The 18,239-nt window shown below is 46.1% G+C and overlaps 1 protein-coding gene across 1 annotated transcript; it reads right to left on the bottom strand.

Moving 5' to 3' along the window:
- Positions 1 to 9,338: 9,338 nt before the first annotated feature.
- CCT8L2 (chaperonin containing TCP1 subunit 8 like 2) lies at positions 9,339 to 10,943 on the bottom strand. The gene has a single exon (XM_052639240.1). It carries the CDS (start codon positions 10,941 to 10,943, stop codon positions 9,339 to 9,341), a length of 1,605 nt encoding a protein of 534 aa, XP_052495200.1.
- Between the last annotated feature and the right edge of the window lie 7,296 nt (positions 10,944 to 18,239).

Genomic DNA, 18,239 nt, shown 5'->3' with positions numbered 1-18,239 from the left:
CGAAAGAGGGCGGTTGATATAAAACTTAAACCCAGGTCAGACTCCAGCGGTGCATGGAGAGATTCCATCAGACTGGTGCGTCTAACACCCGTTCCACCTGTCACAGAGGGTCTTTACAAAGCTCCTACAGTGGCCTCCAAGGTTCTGCCTTAGATGATCCTGGCTGCCTCTCCTGCCTCTGGTTACTGCACCCCAAGAACAACGACCACCTAGGGCTTCTTGCCACAGGGCCTTTACACTTGCTGCTGCTTCCTCATGTCACCCCAGGAGGCACTTCTGACCCTGTATCTAGCGTGATCAGTTACTGCCATATCACCCAGTTATTTCCTTCAGAGTATGAGCACGGTCTGAAATCATCTTGTTTACTTACCTGTCTGGCCGCCTGGACACAGGTGCTGTTTTGGCGTTTTTCCAGAGCTGTATCTCCAGGGCACAGAGTAGGCACTCTGTAAATCCTTGATGAATAAATACGAATGGAACATTAGCTATGGTCAAGTGAACTAACCAAACTGTCCTTCTCATCTGGTTCCACCAGAGTTTTATAGACACACCTATGAGTAAGTGAACTGGAAAATAGCTCTTCTGTTGGTACCTATTCTGTGTTTCTTTGTGTGCTTTATTTCTGGCTGTTCTTTGACAAGGAGCGTGAGAGACAAGGCCTGTGGCCCTGAGGCCACCCACCTGCCCCCCTCTTCTCCAGCTGTCACAGCGCGTGCTCACTGCCTCGCTCTCACCCTGACCCCAGGTGGGCAGATACTTGGCTGGCAGCACCTTCCCCCTCCAGGGCAGGCTCAGAGGTGCTTTGCTTGGCCGAGGGCTCGAGTGGGGGAAGGGAAGGAGTCACTGTTGCCATGAGGCTCTGCTGGACAGCTGGGGCCCTGTCCTGGGTTCAGCCTTAGGCAGGAAAGTAAAATAGGAAGACACCCCTTCTGGTTTCCCCTTCCTTCATCTCCCTCAGACATACTGCTGGGGTTCCGTTCAGCAGTGAGCCCTCTGGACCCCCGCACAGGGTTACATCCTCCACCTGCTTAGGCCCAGAGAACCCTGGGTAGGTTGCTGGAAAGATGAAATCTAGTCCTAACCACCCCAAACAGGCAGTGTGAGTCTGGCCAAGTTTAGTAACTCCCTGGTTCTCAGTGACCTCATCGTTCTTTGCCTCTGTTGTTTGCTCATAGTTTTAGAGATACAGACATCTCATGGAAACTGTCAGCCCAGGACAGTCCTGCGGCTTCCCCTCAGGGCACAAAGAGGCTGCTGGTTCCTAATTTAGGGTCACTAGGAGACAGGGCACTTCCCCTCCTACATTCCAGGCCAGAATCCTCCAGTTCACTCTGCTTGGACCACCTGGCCCAGGCCTTCAACCAGTGACTGGCCCGGAGAATGGAAAGCCTTGATCAGGTTAAACTAACCAGCCAACCAGAGCATATCCTTAAAGCAAGGGTGGGGTCACTTCCTGATAAGTGAGTGTAGAACTGAAATCTACATACTTTTAGATACTGGGGTGCTGAACAGGGGTGTTGATAGGCGTTCTGCAGTGCTCCTGTGACCAGGCAAACAGGGCCAGCTAGTAAATGTTAGCCACTGCTGTTGTCGGCAAAGACCAGGCTGTGTGGGGGAAAATTCACCTTCATCTCAGATCACTAATCCACCACTAACCGCTAGCTTTGTGACTTCAGACAAATGATGGAAATCGTACCATTTTACAAGTGGAAGAGGACTTAGATGTCAGAGGGTTCAAGCCTTCACTGGGAAGACTTGGAAACTGACCCCCACCTCCCGCCCAACCCGGAAGATTACTTTCGGTCTCAGTTTCTGTGTCTGTGAAGTGGGTCTGATCATATTGGTTCTGGCTAATCTCACAGTGTCCATGTGGATCAGGCGAGGTAATGTTTCTATAAAGGGCTCAGGGTTGGGTGCTCAAGTCGTGTCCAGCTCTTTGCAACCCCACGGACTGTAGCCCACCAGGCTCCTCTGTCCATGGAGTTCTCCAGGCAAGAAGACTGGAGTGGGTTGCCATTTCCTTCTCCAGTAAAGGGCTCAGGAAAGAAACAAGAATGCTGTTCTTATGCAAGACATTTTATTATTAATGTAGTAATAATACATTAGTAAGAGGAGAACAGAAGAGGAGAAAGGGAGAGTATATTCAAAAGACTAGCGTACTTGCCTCAAAGAGATGAATATTAATACTTACAAATGAGGAAGGGGTGTGTCTGGTTAGGTGAAGTGGGGGAGGTGTGAGGTGTGGACTGCTGTTCCCTTAGGGAGTGGTGTAGGGAGTGGCTGTTAGGGTGGGGAGGGCTTGTGAGGTAGTCGGTTATAAACTAAAGTTATCTCTCCTGGAGTGACTTTTGAGAAGAGGAAGGTCATTCACTCAGGAGGACAAATCTAGATTTCAAGGTAATCTTACATTTCTGTAGATCAGGTCCTCTGCTAAATTGATGCCAAGGCAGGACTGTCATGCAAGAGACTGATAGGAGGAGATATCCACAAGGGAAGGAAGGGGAGAGAGTGGGAGGGGGCAGAGATCTGACCCCTGGGAGGGGGAGGCGGAGCTGGTCAAGCAGATCAGCAGGTCTCTGCTTGCAGGGCGGCTTTGAGATGGCTTTGAGACTGGCCAGAGTGCCAGTCCCTCTGAGGGGCGAGGCTCCCTTTGAGGAGCGTGCTGGTGGATTCCAAGGAAGGTGAGGAGGCGTTCAGTTCCTCTGCCTGTAGCAGGAGATGGGAGTTGGGTGTTTACACAGCCCCACACCAGCCAGGAGGTTTCAAAACAGCTTCCTCCATTCACTCGCTCCGTAGGCTGATCATCTACCCAGTGTCATGAGTCAGTGGCTGCAGCAGGAGAGGCATGTGGCTCATGTCTTTTCTAGTCATCTTCTGTCTACTTTCTAATATCTCTAAAGGACAGGTTTGCCTGGTTGAGATTCCTTGCCTGTTGGCCAAGTTAATTCCTGGTATCTGGGTAGTTCTTAACACTGAGTTGGCACTGAATACATGTTCAAGTTGCGATACTGAATCCAAATGTCCCCCACTCTTACTTGAAATATAAAGAGCTACATTTACTTCTAGAACTCTCCACAGTTTACTATGAAGAATGAAGAAAATTTGGGGCTGTCACCACTTCTAGAAACCCATTATTTAGTTAAGTTCAAAATAATAGTTCAGTAGAAGAAAAACTTTATGAAAGTAAAATGCTGAAGAGATCAGAAGAGAGTGGAAGAAAGAAGAGAAATTTAAGAAAAAAAAATTTTTGGGGGGGGCCACTTGGCTTGTGGGATCTTAGTTTCCAGACCAGGGATAGAACCCAGGCCCTTAACAGTGAAAGTACAGAGTCCTAACCACTGAACCACCAGGAAACTTCCAAAGGAGGAGAAATGTGATTTATGAAAAGGAAATCCAGATCTTGGGGAGAAAATAGGGAATCATGTTTCTAAAACTGCTAGGAAAAAAAAAAGAACTCACCCAAGATGGAAAAGAATAAGGGTGAGCAGGCATTTCAAGAAGCCAGAGACAACAGGCAAAGAATATTAATTACTTGTTGTAATGAGAGCCCATCAAACTGATGGAGAAGTAGAAACCATGGGCAAAAGAAATGAAGAACTGGTTGCTTCGGGGTTTGAAATAAACCAAGTGAAAAGAGAACAGAGAAAATAAAATGTTGGCGGGAGGAGAAAAGCAATTATATCTAATGAATTTGTAACATAATAGAAAAATGGGGTAAAATGAAACAATATTTTCTCTGAGTAAATATTATACTACTATTTGTGTATTTCAAATCATTGATGGTATTCTCATTCTCTACTACTTGGTGCCTATCGTTGTATAGGGCAAAGTAAACATTTGCACAGAAATAGGAAAGCATCATTTCAAACTGTGACATTAACACCTCAGTCTCTATGGATGGACCTCTGTGGTGTGATGCTGAACATCTGAATACCGACTTTAAATTTCAAAGAAAAGCTCACACAACTCAAGAGCAAAAAACAAACAGTGTAATTGTAAAATGGACAGAAGATCTGAACGTTTTTTTCCAAGAAGACATACAAATGCCAACATTTGAGTGCATGAAAAGGTGTTCAACAACACTAATCATCAGAGAAATGTAAATGAGAATCAGAATGGGGAGGGGAGGGATGAACTGGGAGACAGATTGCCATTCACTCACTACTATATATACAATAGATAACTGATAGAGCCTACTGTATACCATAGGGAACCTTAGTCAATACTCTATAATGGCCTATATGGGAAAATAATCTTAACATGGGTAAATGTATATACATAACTGCTACACTTTGCTGTACGCCTAAAACTAACACAACATTGTAAATCAACTATACTCCAATAAAAATTTAAAAGAGAAAATCATAATGGGCTCTCACCTTCCACCTGTCTATTATCCAAGAGACAGGGACTTCCCCGGTGGTCCAGTGGCTAAGACTGCTTGCTCCCAGTTCAGAGGGCCCAGGCTCTATTCCTGTTCTGGGAATTAGATCCCGCATGTTGCAACTAAGAGTTCACATGCTGCAACTAAAGATTCAGCATGTCACAGTGAAGATCAAAGGTCCTTCGAGCCGCAGCCAAGACCCCATGCAGCAAATAGATAGCAAAAGAAACAGAAGACAACGATAAGTGCTGGTGAGGATGTGGAGAAAAGTGACTTGTGCCCCTCTGGGAGGATGTAGATTTGTGCAGCCACTATGGCAAATAGTATGGAGATTTCTCAAAAACTTAAAAATAGAACTACTTTATGATCCAGCGATTCCACTTCTGGGTATTTATTGGAAGAACACTTTGAATCACTCTCTCAAAAACATATCTGCACCCATATGATCATTACAGCATTATTTCCAATAGCCAAGCCATGGAAACAGCCTAAGAGTCCATCAGTAGATGAATGGATAAAGAAGTGGTATATTCAGTTCAGTTCAGTTCAGTCGCTCAGTCGTGTCCGACTCTTGGCGACCCCATGAATCGCAGCACGCCAGGCCTCCCTGTCCATCACCATCTCCCGGAGTTCACTGACTCACGTCCACCGAGTCGGTGATGCCTAGTCAGCCATAAAATGGAAGGAAATTCTACCATTTGCAACAACATGATGGACCTTGAGGGCATCATACTAAGTGATATAAGTCAGAGAAGGACAAATACTGTATGACCCACTTATATGAGGAACAACAACAAAGAAACGAAAACTAACTCAAATACCGAGGCCAAGTTACTGACTGGCAAATGCAGAGACATTGGGGGTACATGTGGAGAGTGGGCGAAATGGGTGAAAGAGGTCAAAAGTACAGGCTCCCAGTTACCAGACACGTGAGTCCTGGAGTGTAATGTATAGCATGGAAATTTACCAAGAGAACAGATTGTAAGCATTCTTGTTTCTCTCTCTCTCTCACACACACAGATCGGGGACTTCCCTGGTGGTCCAGTGGTTAAGAATACGCCTTACAGCTCTTGGGCTTGGACCTAGTTTGCCGCAACATGGTGAAACGCGCCGAGGAGGTCAGAATCGTGGGCAAATTCGGGACCCGTCCCCGTGCCTCCCTCAGGAAAATGGCGAGGAAAATTGAAATCAGCCAGCGCGCCGACTACACCTGCTCCTTCTGTGGCAAAACCAAAATGATCAGACGCGCTGGGGGCGTTTGGCTCTATGGTTCCTGTGTGAGAACAGTAGCTGGCCTTGGGTTCAATCCCTGGTCAGGGAGTTAAGGCCCCACATACTGCAGGGCAACTAAACCTGTGCAGCAAAGTCCCCATGGGCCTCAACTAAGACCCGATGCAGCCAAAGAAATAAACACATTGAAAACAAAAACTTGTAACTGTGTGGCAATACATGTTAGCTAATCATTGGTGATAGTTTCAGGATACATACCTATGTCAAATCATTCTGTCATATGGCTAAAACTAATACGTTGATTATATCTCAAGCAAGGCTAAATTTCAGTAACATCTGGGTATATTTCAAAATGTTTTCTATGTAAGTTTCAGAAATTATAGGATGTGTAGATCTTTCTCAGGTTAAAATCTAATGTAGGAAAAACATTCAGGTCTTTTTGTAAACTGTTTTTCACATGAGACAATATTGCAATGGATTATTTCACCTTCTGTAAACAAATTGCATTAATAAAATTAAGGGAGAAGGAGGTTTTCAATCAAAATGAATGTAGGAATGAAATGTGAAGCACATAGTATTTGGCGTCTACACAGGCAAGACTGGGACTGGCTTGTAGATCTCACTGCTGGGGGTTGGGGGCAGGGATGCTCGGCCAGAGCTTGGGATGCTTCCCTGGAGAGCAAACTCAGGCATGCAGCCACAGTGGGGGTCTCTGCAGTGCTAGTTTCTGGAGTCAGTGGGGCACAGGAGACAATACTGGGGTAACTACAGGGGTAAAGATGTTTTTTAAAATGTGTAATGATCTGGATATGAAAACGTTTTCCATTGTGCATTCAGTGAAGTTCAGAGAGGCACTCGCCAGAATCCACCGCTCCTTTCTGATGCATTCATTCAGGGAGAAGAAAACTTATGGAGATAGCCATGATTTTGTTTTTAACCTGTGTGATGAATAAAAACGGCATCTCAAATCTGTCCTTTGATACAGACTGCCACTGTAGTCTCTCTTACTTAGCTTCATAGTAACCAAAGGCAAACTCTGCTAGTGCTAGAGTGTCTGAATGCCTCATTTGGTCTTTCCATGTGTAGAAAGTTTGAATTTCCAAGCCCTGCACTCAATGTGTTGAAAAGGTTTCTATAATTAAATGATCTTAAAATTTCTTTTTCCTGCTCCCTTTCTCCCTGATGGTAGAATCTTTCATTTAGTTAATTCCAGATAAATTTAGTCCCTTCATGGTTATTCTTGATCAGTCTTCTTTTTTTTAAAAATTGTAGTTGATTTACAATATTATGTTAATTTCTTCTGTACAGCAAAGTGATTCAGTTATACATATATATATATACATTCTTTTCCAGAATGGTTTATCACCGGATATTGAATATGGTTTTTTGGGCTATACAGTAGGGCCTTGTTGTTTATCCATTCTGTATATAATAGTCTGCATCTGCTAATCCCAAACTCCCAGTCTATCCTCCTCCCACCCATCACCCTGCCCTACTTGGCAACCACAAGTCTGGTCTCTGTGTCTGTGAGTCTATTTCTGTTTCTATATATACATAGAGAAATATATATATATAATTGTGTGTATGTCTGTGTGTGTATGTCTGTCTGTCTAGGGGAAAGGAGATGGTAATGTTACAGTATGATTTCTCCCCAAGTAAATTATCAAAAAAATCACTTGTATATCAAAGTTAGGGCATTTAAAAGATACTAAGTTACATTATTTGACTTACCTATGTCTTGGATCTATACCTAAAACGTTCTCTGTGAGCAAGAGCCATCTTTATTTTGCAAAATGAATGTGGCTTTTTGCCTAACTTAGAAAACACTAATTGTACATTTTCCAAGAGCCATTTTGAGACATAACTTTCTTCATAATCATAGGGGTTATGTCTATGAAAACAACACAACAGAGGAATTTGATTGGGGCAATAAAATAATGAATAAGAGAGTGGGTTTTCCACTTCTATTTACTGTGTAACTTTGCCCAATCACTTAATTTCTCCGAAGCTCAACTGTGTCTTCAGCAGCTGAGCGAAAACAAGTTTCTTTCTCCTAAGTTTGTTTTGATGATTAAATAAAATGAGTACAAAGTGCTTTTGAACTGCTTTGCAAAGTTAACTGTCATCATCACTATGATTATAGAATTTGAGACTCTATGAGAACAGTATGGAACCTGAGGGCAGGGGAGAAGTATGACAGCATTTATTTATATTTGCTAAGATTTAATAACGAAGATGAACAAGGACAGACCCACCCACGGAGGATGTTGTATAGATCTGAAGTTTGTAATAGTGAGTCTATTCTAGTACATTTTCATCCACCATCCTTTGTTCACTAACAGATTGTCAGGATTTCACTTCTGGGTTTCAAAGAATCTTTGCCTGCTGTAAGACAGTTGTTTCTCGAGTTTGGTTTTCTCTCCAAATGCTTAAGCCTTTTTGTTTTGATTCCAAGAGACTGCAGCCTCCCATCACCTCACTTCTGCCCCGACATGCTGCTGTTTTCCCAGAGACAGAGAAACTCAGACGGCTAAGTGGGAAAGGCTTGGGGTAACATGCTCTGGCTCTACTCAAACCCCTCTTTATTGCCTCAGGATACCTGGTCATGAGCTTCCCTGGAGGCTCAGACAGTAAAGAATCTGCCTCGAAATGCGGGAGACCTGGGTTCGATCCCTGGGTTGGGAAGATCCCCTGGAGGAGGGCATGGCAACCCACTCCAGTATTCTTGTCTGGAGAATCCCATGGACAGAGGAGCCTGGGGGGTTAGCGTCCATAGGGATGCAAAGAGTTGGACATGACTGAGCGACTAAGCACAGCACACACAGCACCCTGTCGTAATCACAGCCTGGCCAGGACTCCCTGGTGCGGGGTGCTCCCCACTGCACTTCTCCTGTTCCATAGCTCTGTGTGCTTCTAAGGAGTGTGTTCTTATCTTTTGTTATACATGCCAAGGATGCTTTTTAAAAATAGTATTGCCTCCCACCTCATTTTTTTTCTTTTATATTGATTTTTTTTTTGCCTTAATATTCTCCCTTTTCCCAAATAATCACAACAGAAATGAGTGGCCACTCCTTTAAGCTGAAACTGATGTTCTCAGATTGTTAAAGTGACGTCTGGATAGAAATTCACATATATTAGAATTCATGCAGGAATACTCAAAATAGTTAAGAAGAGATACCTGCATTTTTTTTTTTTTTTTTACATTCCCCAAACCCAGTTACTCCATTTAAAAATCTTTAATGGAACTGAATCTTGCTTTTCTTGGAGGGAGGGAACAGAACCTGATGGAGAGAAACAGAAAATGAAAAAAGCCAAGAATCTGAAAGAAAGTAAATCAAGAAGGAAGGACTCTGCTTGTGGTTCTTTATATGTTGTTTTTATCTAAAGAAATGGATTCAAATGCACCTAACTTGGAGGCAACACTTCCCTGGTGGCTCAGACAGTGAAGCGACTGTCTACAACGTGGGAGACCTGGGTTCGATCCCTGTGTTGGGAAGTTCCCTGGAGAAGGAAATGGCAACCCACTCCAGGACTCTTGCCTAGAAAATCCCATGGACGGAGGAGCCTGGTGTCCATGGGGTCGCAAAGAGTCGGACACGAGTGAGCGACTTCACTGGAGGCAACACAAGGCAAGCATTCATTTTTTGGGGTTGCAGCGCCCTTCTTAGTGACCCCACTTTATTGAGGATGTTGCCACTTATTTGTTCCAAGGGCTCCCTTTTTCTCACAGGGGACGGGCACTCCTCTTCTTGGGTTCAGGAGTCAGTTCCTGCGGATATGCGGGACTTTTCTTGGCCAAGACAACGTCATCAACCATCAGGAGCTGTTGAACCACGTCAGCCACGGCTCGAAGTCCTTGGGCTTTAGCTATCAGGGTGTCCCACACCTCTTCCTGGGCCACGTTTATTATCCCCTCGACCCCGACTCCTATGAGGAAATTTCCAGCCTGGTGAGCTCCGTTCATTTCTGCCATCACGTCGGGGACAGCTAAGCCTGCGTTCTCTGCCAAGGTTTCTGGAAGAGACTGCAGGGCCTGGGCAAACGCCAGGAAGGTGGGGCCGTTAGGCCCTTCCAGTTTGGTCCCTTTCTCCGAGAGCATCTTCGCCAGGGCCATCTCTGTGGCCCCAGCTCCGGGGAGCAGTCTGGGGTCCTGGCACAGCTGGAAGTAGGCGTCAATGCCGCTGTAGGCGGCCTGCTCGGCCCCCCGCAGCCCATGGAGGGTGGCCCCCCTGAGGACCAAGGTGAGGGCAGGGGTGCCTGGACTCTCCCACTCAAACACCACGGCCAAAGCTTCTCCCAGCTCCTGTCCGTACACCCTCTGACACTTCCCTGGCTCCAGCGGAGGAACGAGGTAAGGCGTCAGAGGGGTGCGCAGCACCTCGCTCAGATAAACCATCTCCCGCCGGGATGCGACCTGGATCACCATGAGGCCGTACTTGTCCGCGTGCGTGAGGGTCTTCTCGTCGATGTCCCCCGAGACCACCACCACGTTAGCCGCAGCGGCCAGCTGGGCCACCTGCTTTTCTATCAGACTCTCGCTGCCTTTCCGGAACCGGATCAGGTCTTCGGGGCTGGAGAGCCGGGCGGTGGCCGGCGCAAGGGGGTGGGCGGGCCCGAAGTCGCAGGCCAAGAGAGCCACGCGGGCGCCGCTCAGCACCATGGTCACCTGGCCGCAGGGTTTGCCCGGCAGGGCCAGGCCGGGCAGCAGGCACGAGTCCTCCTGCCGCGCGCCGGGCAGCGCGCACACGCCCACGCGCTCCGGCCGGAAGCCGCCGTCCAGCTCCCGCGTGGCCCAGCACGCATGCGCCACCAGCCCGGCCAGGTGGTCGGTGCGCCAGAGCGCGTGCGTGTTCATGACCGAGCGCAGCGCCCAGACCGGGTCCTCCAGGGGCCCCAGCGCGCGGACAGCCAGCGACGGCAGCAGGGCCAGCGTCTCCGCGGCCGCCGCCGCGTAGGCCTCGCGGAGCTGGGCGCGCGGCAGGCCGGCCCGCAGCAGGCGCTCGGCCTGCGCCAGCAGCGCCTGGGCCAGGAGGACCACGAAGGCCGCGCCGTCGCCGCTCTGCTCCGCCTGGCCCTGCGCCGCCTCCCGTAGCAGCCGAGCGGCCGGGTGCTCCAGCTCCAGCGCCCGCAGGATGGCCGCGGCGTGCCCCGTGAGCACAGTGTCGCCTTTGGCGGTGACCAGGAGCTTCTGCCGCCCCTGGGGCCCGTAGCAGGGCCGCAGGATTCGGGCCAGGGTGTGCGCCGCGGCCAGGCTGCTCAGCAGGTGCTTCTCCTCGGCCGGCAGGCGCTCAGGCAACTCAGGCGCAGTTGGAGGAGCTCTGTGGTCCATGGCACGCTCGGGGGCCCAGCGGGCCGCACACATGCGCTACGACAGTCGCGAGGCGCCCAGAGAGGCGATCTTTGAAGCCTCTCGAGGGGTCAGAGGGAAAAGCAGTCTCTGGAGAAGCAGGCACAAGGGTGATCTGCTGAGAGCTCAGCCCTAAAACCACCCCCACCCCCCCGAGTTATCTGCAAAGGGACGAGCCCGCGGGGCCTCTGGGGCTTGTGTGCTGAAACAGATCTTACCTCGATTAAGTCACAGAGTGGCACATGGAACCAGGCAGGGAATGAGGTCACAGAAGGACGGACCCTGAGTTGGGAGGCTCTGGGGCAGGCGGCCGTCAGGCCTGTTGTCCAGCAGAGACAGGATACCGGTGCCCGCGGCCCCGGAGTCTCTTTTAAACTTTCAAGACAACAGATGACAGAGAAGAGAAAACCAAAGGAAACCAAAGGAAAACACCCACTCTCTTCAGCTTCTGGGTGATGCTGTGGCTCCTGTTGTTTGGTTGGTTGGGGGCTGGTTTGTTAAGGAAACAGTTTTGTTTACTTTTGTGCAGTGCTCTGTAACCCTAACCACCTCAGTCACCTGGGTGCCCAGGCCTCTTTGGCTACCTTATCCTCATCAGGTTCTTTAAGGTGTCTGCTGGCCTGTTTGTCTTTCAAGCTGCAGGAGTGAGACCCTGTCCAGCAGAGGACAACTCTTCCCAATGACAGTGACTGACCTGGCAAAGGCAGGTCAAGACAAGGGAGGGCAAGAGGCCAACAGCCTGCAGACAGCGTGATAGAGAGTGAGCCGGAAGGCAGTAAACGAGGGTGAGCCAGGCTGGCCCTCCCACCCTCGCCCTGCCCTTAGAATCTGAGCTCCCTTCTTCCGACCTCCCTCTCTTCCTTCTGTTCCTTCCTTTCTGCATGTGGCACCTACTGGAGTAATGATTGCTTCTTTTTCAGTCTGTGTAACAAATATTTATGAGCATCCAGCTCATAGTTCAGTGTATTGGGGACACAAAGATGGCAGGCACGTGAGACCAGTGCGGGAAAGAGATTGGTACCAAGTGAGTACAACTTCCTTAGGTGTTGGAACGCTAGCTGGTGGTGATGAACCTAGCTGTTAAGATTAGGGAAAGACGTGACATCCGGGAAACCTAAAAAGAAATGACACAAATGAACTTATTCACAAAACAGAAACAGAGTCACAGACATAGAGAAGGGATTCATGGTTACCAGCCGGGAAGGAGGAAGGGAAGGGATCGTCAAGGAGTTTGGTATAGACATGTACAGTTTGGTATAGGCTGCTTTATTTAAAATGCAAGGTCCTACTGTGCAGCGCAGGGAATTCTGCTCAGTGTTATGCGGCAGCCTGGATGGGAGGGGAGTTTGGAGGAGAATGGGTCTGGCTGAGTCCCTTGGCTGTCCGCCTGAAACTCTCACAATATCAGCTATACTCTGATATAAAATTAAAAAAAAAAAGATTAGGGAAAGAGAGAAAAAACATTTTTCATTTGGAAAAAACGTTTTTACTTCATTTAAGGGCAAATGAAAAAAAAAGGAAAAGTTCTAAAAAATAGAACTCTGAAACTGATTGTACCAGGCAGGGTTGGTGATAGTTTGGTTAGTGTTGTTTTAATATTTCCACAGACAAGTGGACAGTAATAAAGAAAAGGAAAAGGATGTCACATGAACGTTAAATACAATTAAGGCTAAAAAAAAACATAAATTTGGAGAAAAACTTTTTCTTTGAAAAGCAACTTGATTGCTTTTGTAAAAATGATAGCCATTCATCACATAACTTAAAAGGAAAAACAACAAAGAAAGCTTATTTGGAATCCCAGTCCAGAGACAGTATTTGTTTATATTCTGATGAACATTATTACTTTATGCACATATGTATATACTGATTGTTGTGGATTTACAGTTTTACATAAGTGAGTTACATCATACATATTGTATATGCTTGACTCTAGTAATTTTCCCCTTGATATTATCTTGGATGAGAAGTGTTTCTTGGGACATGCCACGGTGGGAAGACCGTGGGCAACTATTTTACCTTTTTAGATTTTAGAGACTCCATTAGAAAAGGCGTGATCCTCCATGCCCCGTTTCTGAAAGCCAGTAACGCTGAGAAGAGTGTCACATAGCGAATGCTGGTTATAGGGGGCAAAGATGACTTGCTTCTTTCCTTATGGAAGAGTAAATGTAAAGACCAACAAAATGTAGCAAAGTATGGGTGTATACTTGTATACCTCGATATAAATAGTTTCTTTTTTAAACTTAAATACTCCTGTAAGGGATCATCTTAGTTGTATTTCTTAAAAGTAACATTTTCCCATTTATTTTACTTATTCAGCAACTCTCTTGGGCCTCTGCTGAGTCATAGGGGTAGAAGGTGAATAAGGCAGACAGGAGGGGTGGTCTCCTGTGGACTTAGGCTGGGATGCAGACAGCTAAGGGGGCCATTCATTACCAGCCAGGAGAGCTGTGATGGGGAGAGCACAGGTATTGTAGAAGCATCGAGGGGGACTGCAACCGTGGTCAGGGTGAGGTGAAATCTAAAGAGAGCTGAAGGGCTTCCCAGGTGGCTCAGTGATAAAGAATCTGCCTGCCCATGCAGGAGACGTGGGTTTGATCCCTGGGTCAGGAAGATCCCCTGGAGGAGGAAATGGCAACCCGCTCCAGTATTCTTGTCTAGGAAATCCCAGGGACAGAGCAGCCTGGCGGGCAGGCTACAGTCTCGCAAAAGAGTTGCAAAAGAGTCAGACTAAAACTGTTTCTGCTTTATTGACTATGCCAAAGCCTTTGACTGTGTGGATCACAATATACTGTGGAAAATTCTTCAAGAGATGGGAATACCAGACCACCTAACCTGCCTCTTGAGAAATCTGTATGCAGGTCAGGAAGCAACAGTTAGAACTGGACATGGAACAACAGACTGGTTCCAAATAGGAAAAGGAGTACGTCAAGGCTGTATATTGTCACCCTGCTTATTTAACTTCTGTGCAGAGTACATCATGAGAAACGCTGGACTGGAAGAAACACAAGCTGGACTCAAGATTGCCGGGAGAAATATCAATAACCTCAGTTATGCAGATGACACCACCCTTATGGCAGAAAGTGAAGAGGAACTAAAAAGCCTCTTGATGAAAGTGAAAGAGGAGGGTGAAAAAGTTGGCTTAAAGCTCAACATTCAGAAAATGAAGATCATGGCATCCGGTCCCATCACTTCATGGGAAATAGATGGGGAAATAGTGGAAACAGTGTCAGACTTTTATTTTTTTGGGCTCCCAAATCACTGCAGATGGTGACTGCAGCCATGAAATTAAAAGACGCTTACTCCTGGAAAAAAAGTTATGACCAAACTAGATAGCATATTCAAGAGCAGAGACATTACTTTGCCGACTAAGGTCCGTCTAGTCAAGGCTATGGTTTTTCCTGTGGTCATGTATGGATGTGAGAGTTGCACTGTGAAGAAGGCTGAGCGCCGAAGAATTGATGCTTTTGAACTGTGGTGTTGGAGAAGACTCTTGAGAGTCCCCTGGACTGCAAGGAGATCCAACCAGTCCATTCTGAAGGAGATCAACCCTGGGATTTCTTTGGAAGGAATGATGCGAAAGCTGAGGCTCCAGTACTTTGGTCACCTCATGCGAAGAGTTGACTCATTGGAAAAGACTCTGATGCTGGGAGGGATTGGGGGCAGGAGGAGAAGGGGACGACCAAGGATGAGATGGCTGGATGGCATCATGGACTCGATGGACGTGAGTCTGAGTGAACTCCGGGAGATGGTGATGGACAGGGAGGCCTGGCGTGCTGCGATTCATGGGGTTGCAAAGAGTCAGACACGACTGAGCGACTGAACTGAACTGAACAGACTAAAACAACAACAACAGAAAGCTGAAGGGGGGAATAAGAAGTGGGAATTGGCCAAGGGCTGGCGGGGTGGGAGGGGCTGGGACAGCCTGGTGAGGTTTGGAGCCCGCCAGAAATAGTCCTGAAGACCAGTTCATGGTGTGGCGCGCAAAAGGAAGAATAGCGCTTCGGCCGGAGGGTGGCAGGGACTCTGGAGGACCTAATGAGCCATGCTGAGGAACTTAGAATTCACCGTGAATGCTGATGCAGGACTGTAAGCTCCGTGTCCATATTTATGTTTGGTTCTGCTAGGTCTCTGTTGCTGCGCGGGCTTTTCTCTAGTCGGGGCGATCGAGGGCTGCTCTTTCTTGCGGTGCCTGGGCTTCTCCTTGGTGTGGCCTCTTTCGTTGCAGAGCTCAGGCTCTCATGGGCTTAGCTGTTCTGCCGCATGTGGGATCTTTCCAGACCAGGGATCAAACCTGTGTCGCCTGTGTTGGCAGGTGGAAGCTCTGAACTGAAATTTTCTGATGTACTTCTACACAGATCAGACTAACCACGGAACTACTGAATCTCAGCTTTGTTACTACGTGGACACCATCGTTGTTAAATTCACTTCGATTTTATTTCTTTGGATAAGTTGATTCCATGTAAAATAATGTAGATAACTTTTGTGTGCATCAAGGAGAGCTTGCATACAGTTGACTCATATAAAAATTTCTAACAGTGCACACTGTGATCTGCTAAGATGGGTAGGCATCAATATAAGCTGTTTGGTGGTTATACTTGGTTGAATATTCCCACCCCACCCCTGCCCTCCGGCATTCATATTCTCTCCCAAAACCTCACCATGTGACCTCATTTGGAAGTAGGATTGTTGTGGATGTAATTATTAATTAAGATGAGGTCATACTGGTGGAGGGTAGACCATTAATCTAATATTCCTTACAAGAAGAGAAGACACACACAGGGGAGCACCACGCGGGAGGACACAGACACTCAGGGATCACAGCCACGTGATGGAGGCAGGTAGGAGAGGTGCATCCGCAAGCTGAGGGACGCCAAGGACTGCTTGTCACGTCCACGTCCCCCTGACACTGAGAGGCACGTGGAACTGACGCTCTCCAGAGCCCAGCACGGAGAACCAGCCCTGCCAACTCCTTGGTTTTGGACTTCTAGCCACTGGGACTGTGAGAGAGAAAACACTTCTGTTGTTTTAAGCTGCCTATTTGGGGTCGCTTTTTGCAGTAACCATCGAAAGCTAATAACAGTAGTCTGGATATTGCTGCAGCAAGGAACCTAAGAAAGTGTGTGTGTGTGTGTGTGCGCGTGTGCGTGCGTGTACTGGACGGGCCTGTCTCCTGCCTTCTCCCATGCCTGGGCTTCCCCCACATCCCCAGATGCATTTCTTTTAAAACTATGGTCTTGTACATAGTAGATGTAACTATTTAATCTATTTGTGTGTTTTCCCATGTTTATTTTTCAGTTGCCTGCCACCCTTTTTGTGGTTGTCTTATTCAGTAGTGCCAGGTTTAAAGTATAGAACCCTAGAGGGCAAGATGCATATCTCTGTAAAATGAGCTCTAGACTATCTCAAACTCTGATGCACAAGTTATTTCTGAAGGTGATTATTCTGTTTATTTCCTTCTCAGTTTCTTCCCTTAATTTTTCCACCACACAGGTACATGTACACAGGTACATTATTGAAATAATTTACGTAATACAATATGAATTTTTAAATTTAAAAATGCACTATGGACTAAATATGAACTCATAGTGGCTGAAATTCTTTTAAAAACATTTTTTCCCCCACTGAAAAATAAAGGACCAAAAAAGACAGCAATTACCACAACCTTTAAAAGTGCAACTTTAATAGTAAAAATATGAACAGAAATTTTATAAGATCTAGAATTTACATTTTAGTGGTCTTTTTACACAGTCATAAAAGTTTGGTTCCTAAAACCTTGAGGAATTTAAGACTATGGGAATACAAAAAGAGAGGGATACCCCCAGGAAACCATTTAGTAGTGAACTTATGGGAAAGCCTCATAAATACTTTTATGTTCACTGAAACAAAGTGATAAAGACTGCTCTCTAAAGAAAGACATATCAATGACATTTTATAGGCCTTCAATTAGTAGGAAAGTCTACTGTACCACAAATTTTTATTCGGTCATTTGTATGTTAGACTCTTTGAGAATCTCCTTTGCTTATAGGAGTTTCATGAGATGCTGCTTTTTCTTTTTTGCAGATAACAATCCTCACTCCCCATCCACATTTTGAACATCTACTACATATTTGTGATTAGACTACATCTGCTCTGGAAGACTGGTACAGAAAAAATATAAGGAGTGCAAGTCCAGCCCTTTAGAGTTAATTGCTGTTAACACTGTTGCATACCTACCATATTTTTAAGGTGCCTATTTAACATGTATACTTGTTAGAAATAAGACATTCTATTTATTTATTTATTTATTTTTGCATTTGGTCTTCCCAGGTGCTCCCTGACTTTCTGATTTTATAATTTTGAGGAACCTACCTCAGCTACCTGCCTCCTGGATTTTTGCCATTGTGGTCTCAAAGCTGTGTAATTTGGATGACAGAGATGGAAAAAACTTTGAAAGACCTTTATTTATGTTGAATAAGTATTCCTTGAATACTTCCTCTGCATCCTGGGTTATGTTTTGCCTGATCTGCCCTCAATAAGTTCAAGCTAATGAGCCTCCCATCAGTCCTGTTAAAACAGCTCCCAGCCACCTGTCTGCTCACAGCAGCCAAAAGAATGGAGATTTAACATCGGGTTTATCTTCATCGTCTTCTGTCTTTCTAGAAGCACAGCCTCTGTTTCTACCCTTCCATTTATCCTACCCACTTTTCTCTTCCCAGTCCCTAGGTGTTTCCTTTTAAAACTTGTCTCCAGCAGGAGTGACTTGCAATTTGCACATTTCTGACCCTTAATTTCGCCAAAGAGCTGACAAGTATACTGAAGTAAATTGCTCTGATGTAGAATTTTGTGCATATGAAACACACAGTTGGAAATGACTCTTCTCAATGCAGTACTTAATGAAGATAAACATTTGGATCGATAATCCAATTTTTGAAAGTATGTAATGTACAGAAAATGAAAAAGCGTGAGTAATAAGCATTAAATATATCACTTCTTACACTTATCTTGTCATGTATATGTTGTATTTCTATATACAAAGTCAGACTCTTAAAGTTTGTATTTACCAAGCCAGCGTCTCCTCAGTCTCAAACTGTAAATTTATTAAACATGGAAAACCCAGCAGGAACCAAACCCTGAAGGAATTCAAATTCTTACTGTAATCCTCATTTCAAAAAGCTATGCTTTAGTCAGAACAGGCTCTGGAAATCAAACTGTACTTGCCCAAATAAGAAAACACAATTGAAAGTTTATATTCTGGCTACTGGGGAGGAAGTGAAGGCAAACGACAAAGCAGGAAAAACG

This window comes from Budorcas taxicolor, chromosome 4 (genome assembly GCF_023091745.1).
Source record: "Budorcas taxicolor isolate Tak-1 chromosome 4, Takin1.1, whole genome shotgun sequence".
Lineage (NCBI taxonomy): Eukaryota > Metazoa > Chordata > Mammalia > Artiodactyla > Bovidae > Budorcas > Budorcas taxicolor.
Note: the sequence above shows the minus strand (reverse complement) of the source record. Positions and strands in the feature narration are given on the sequence as shown.

What these genes read in the sequence shown, in the direction of transcription:
- CCT8L2 (XM_052639240.1), bottom strand. Translation starts at nt 10,943, where the DNA reads ATGGACCACAGAGCTCCTCCAACTGCGCCTGAGTTGCCTGAGCGCCTG.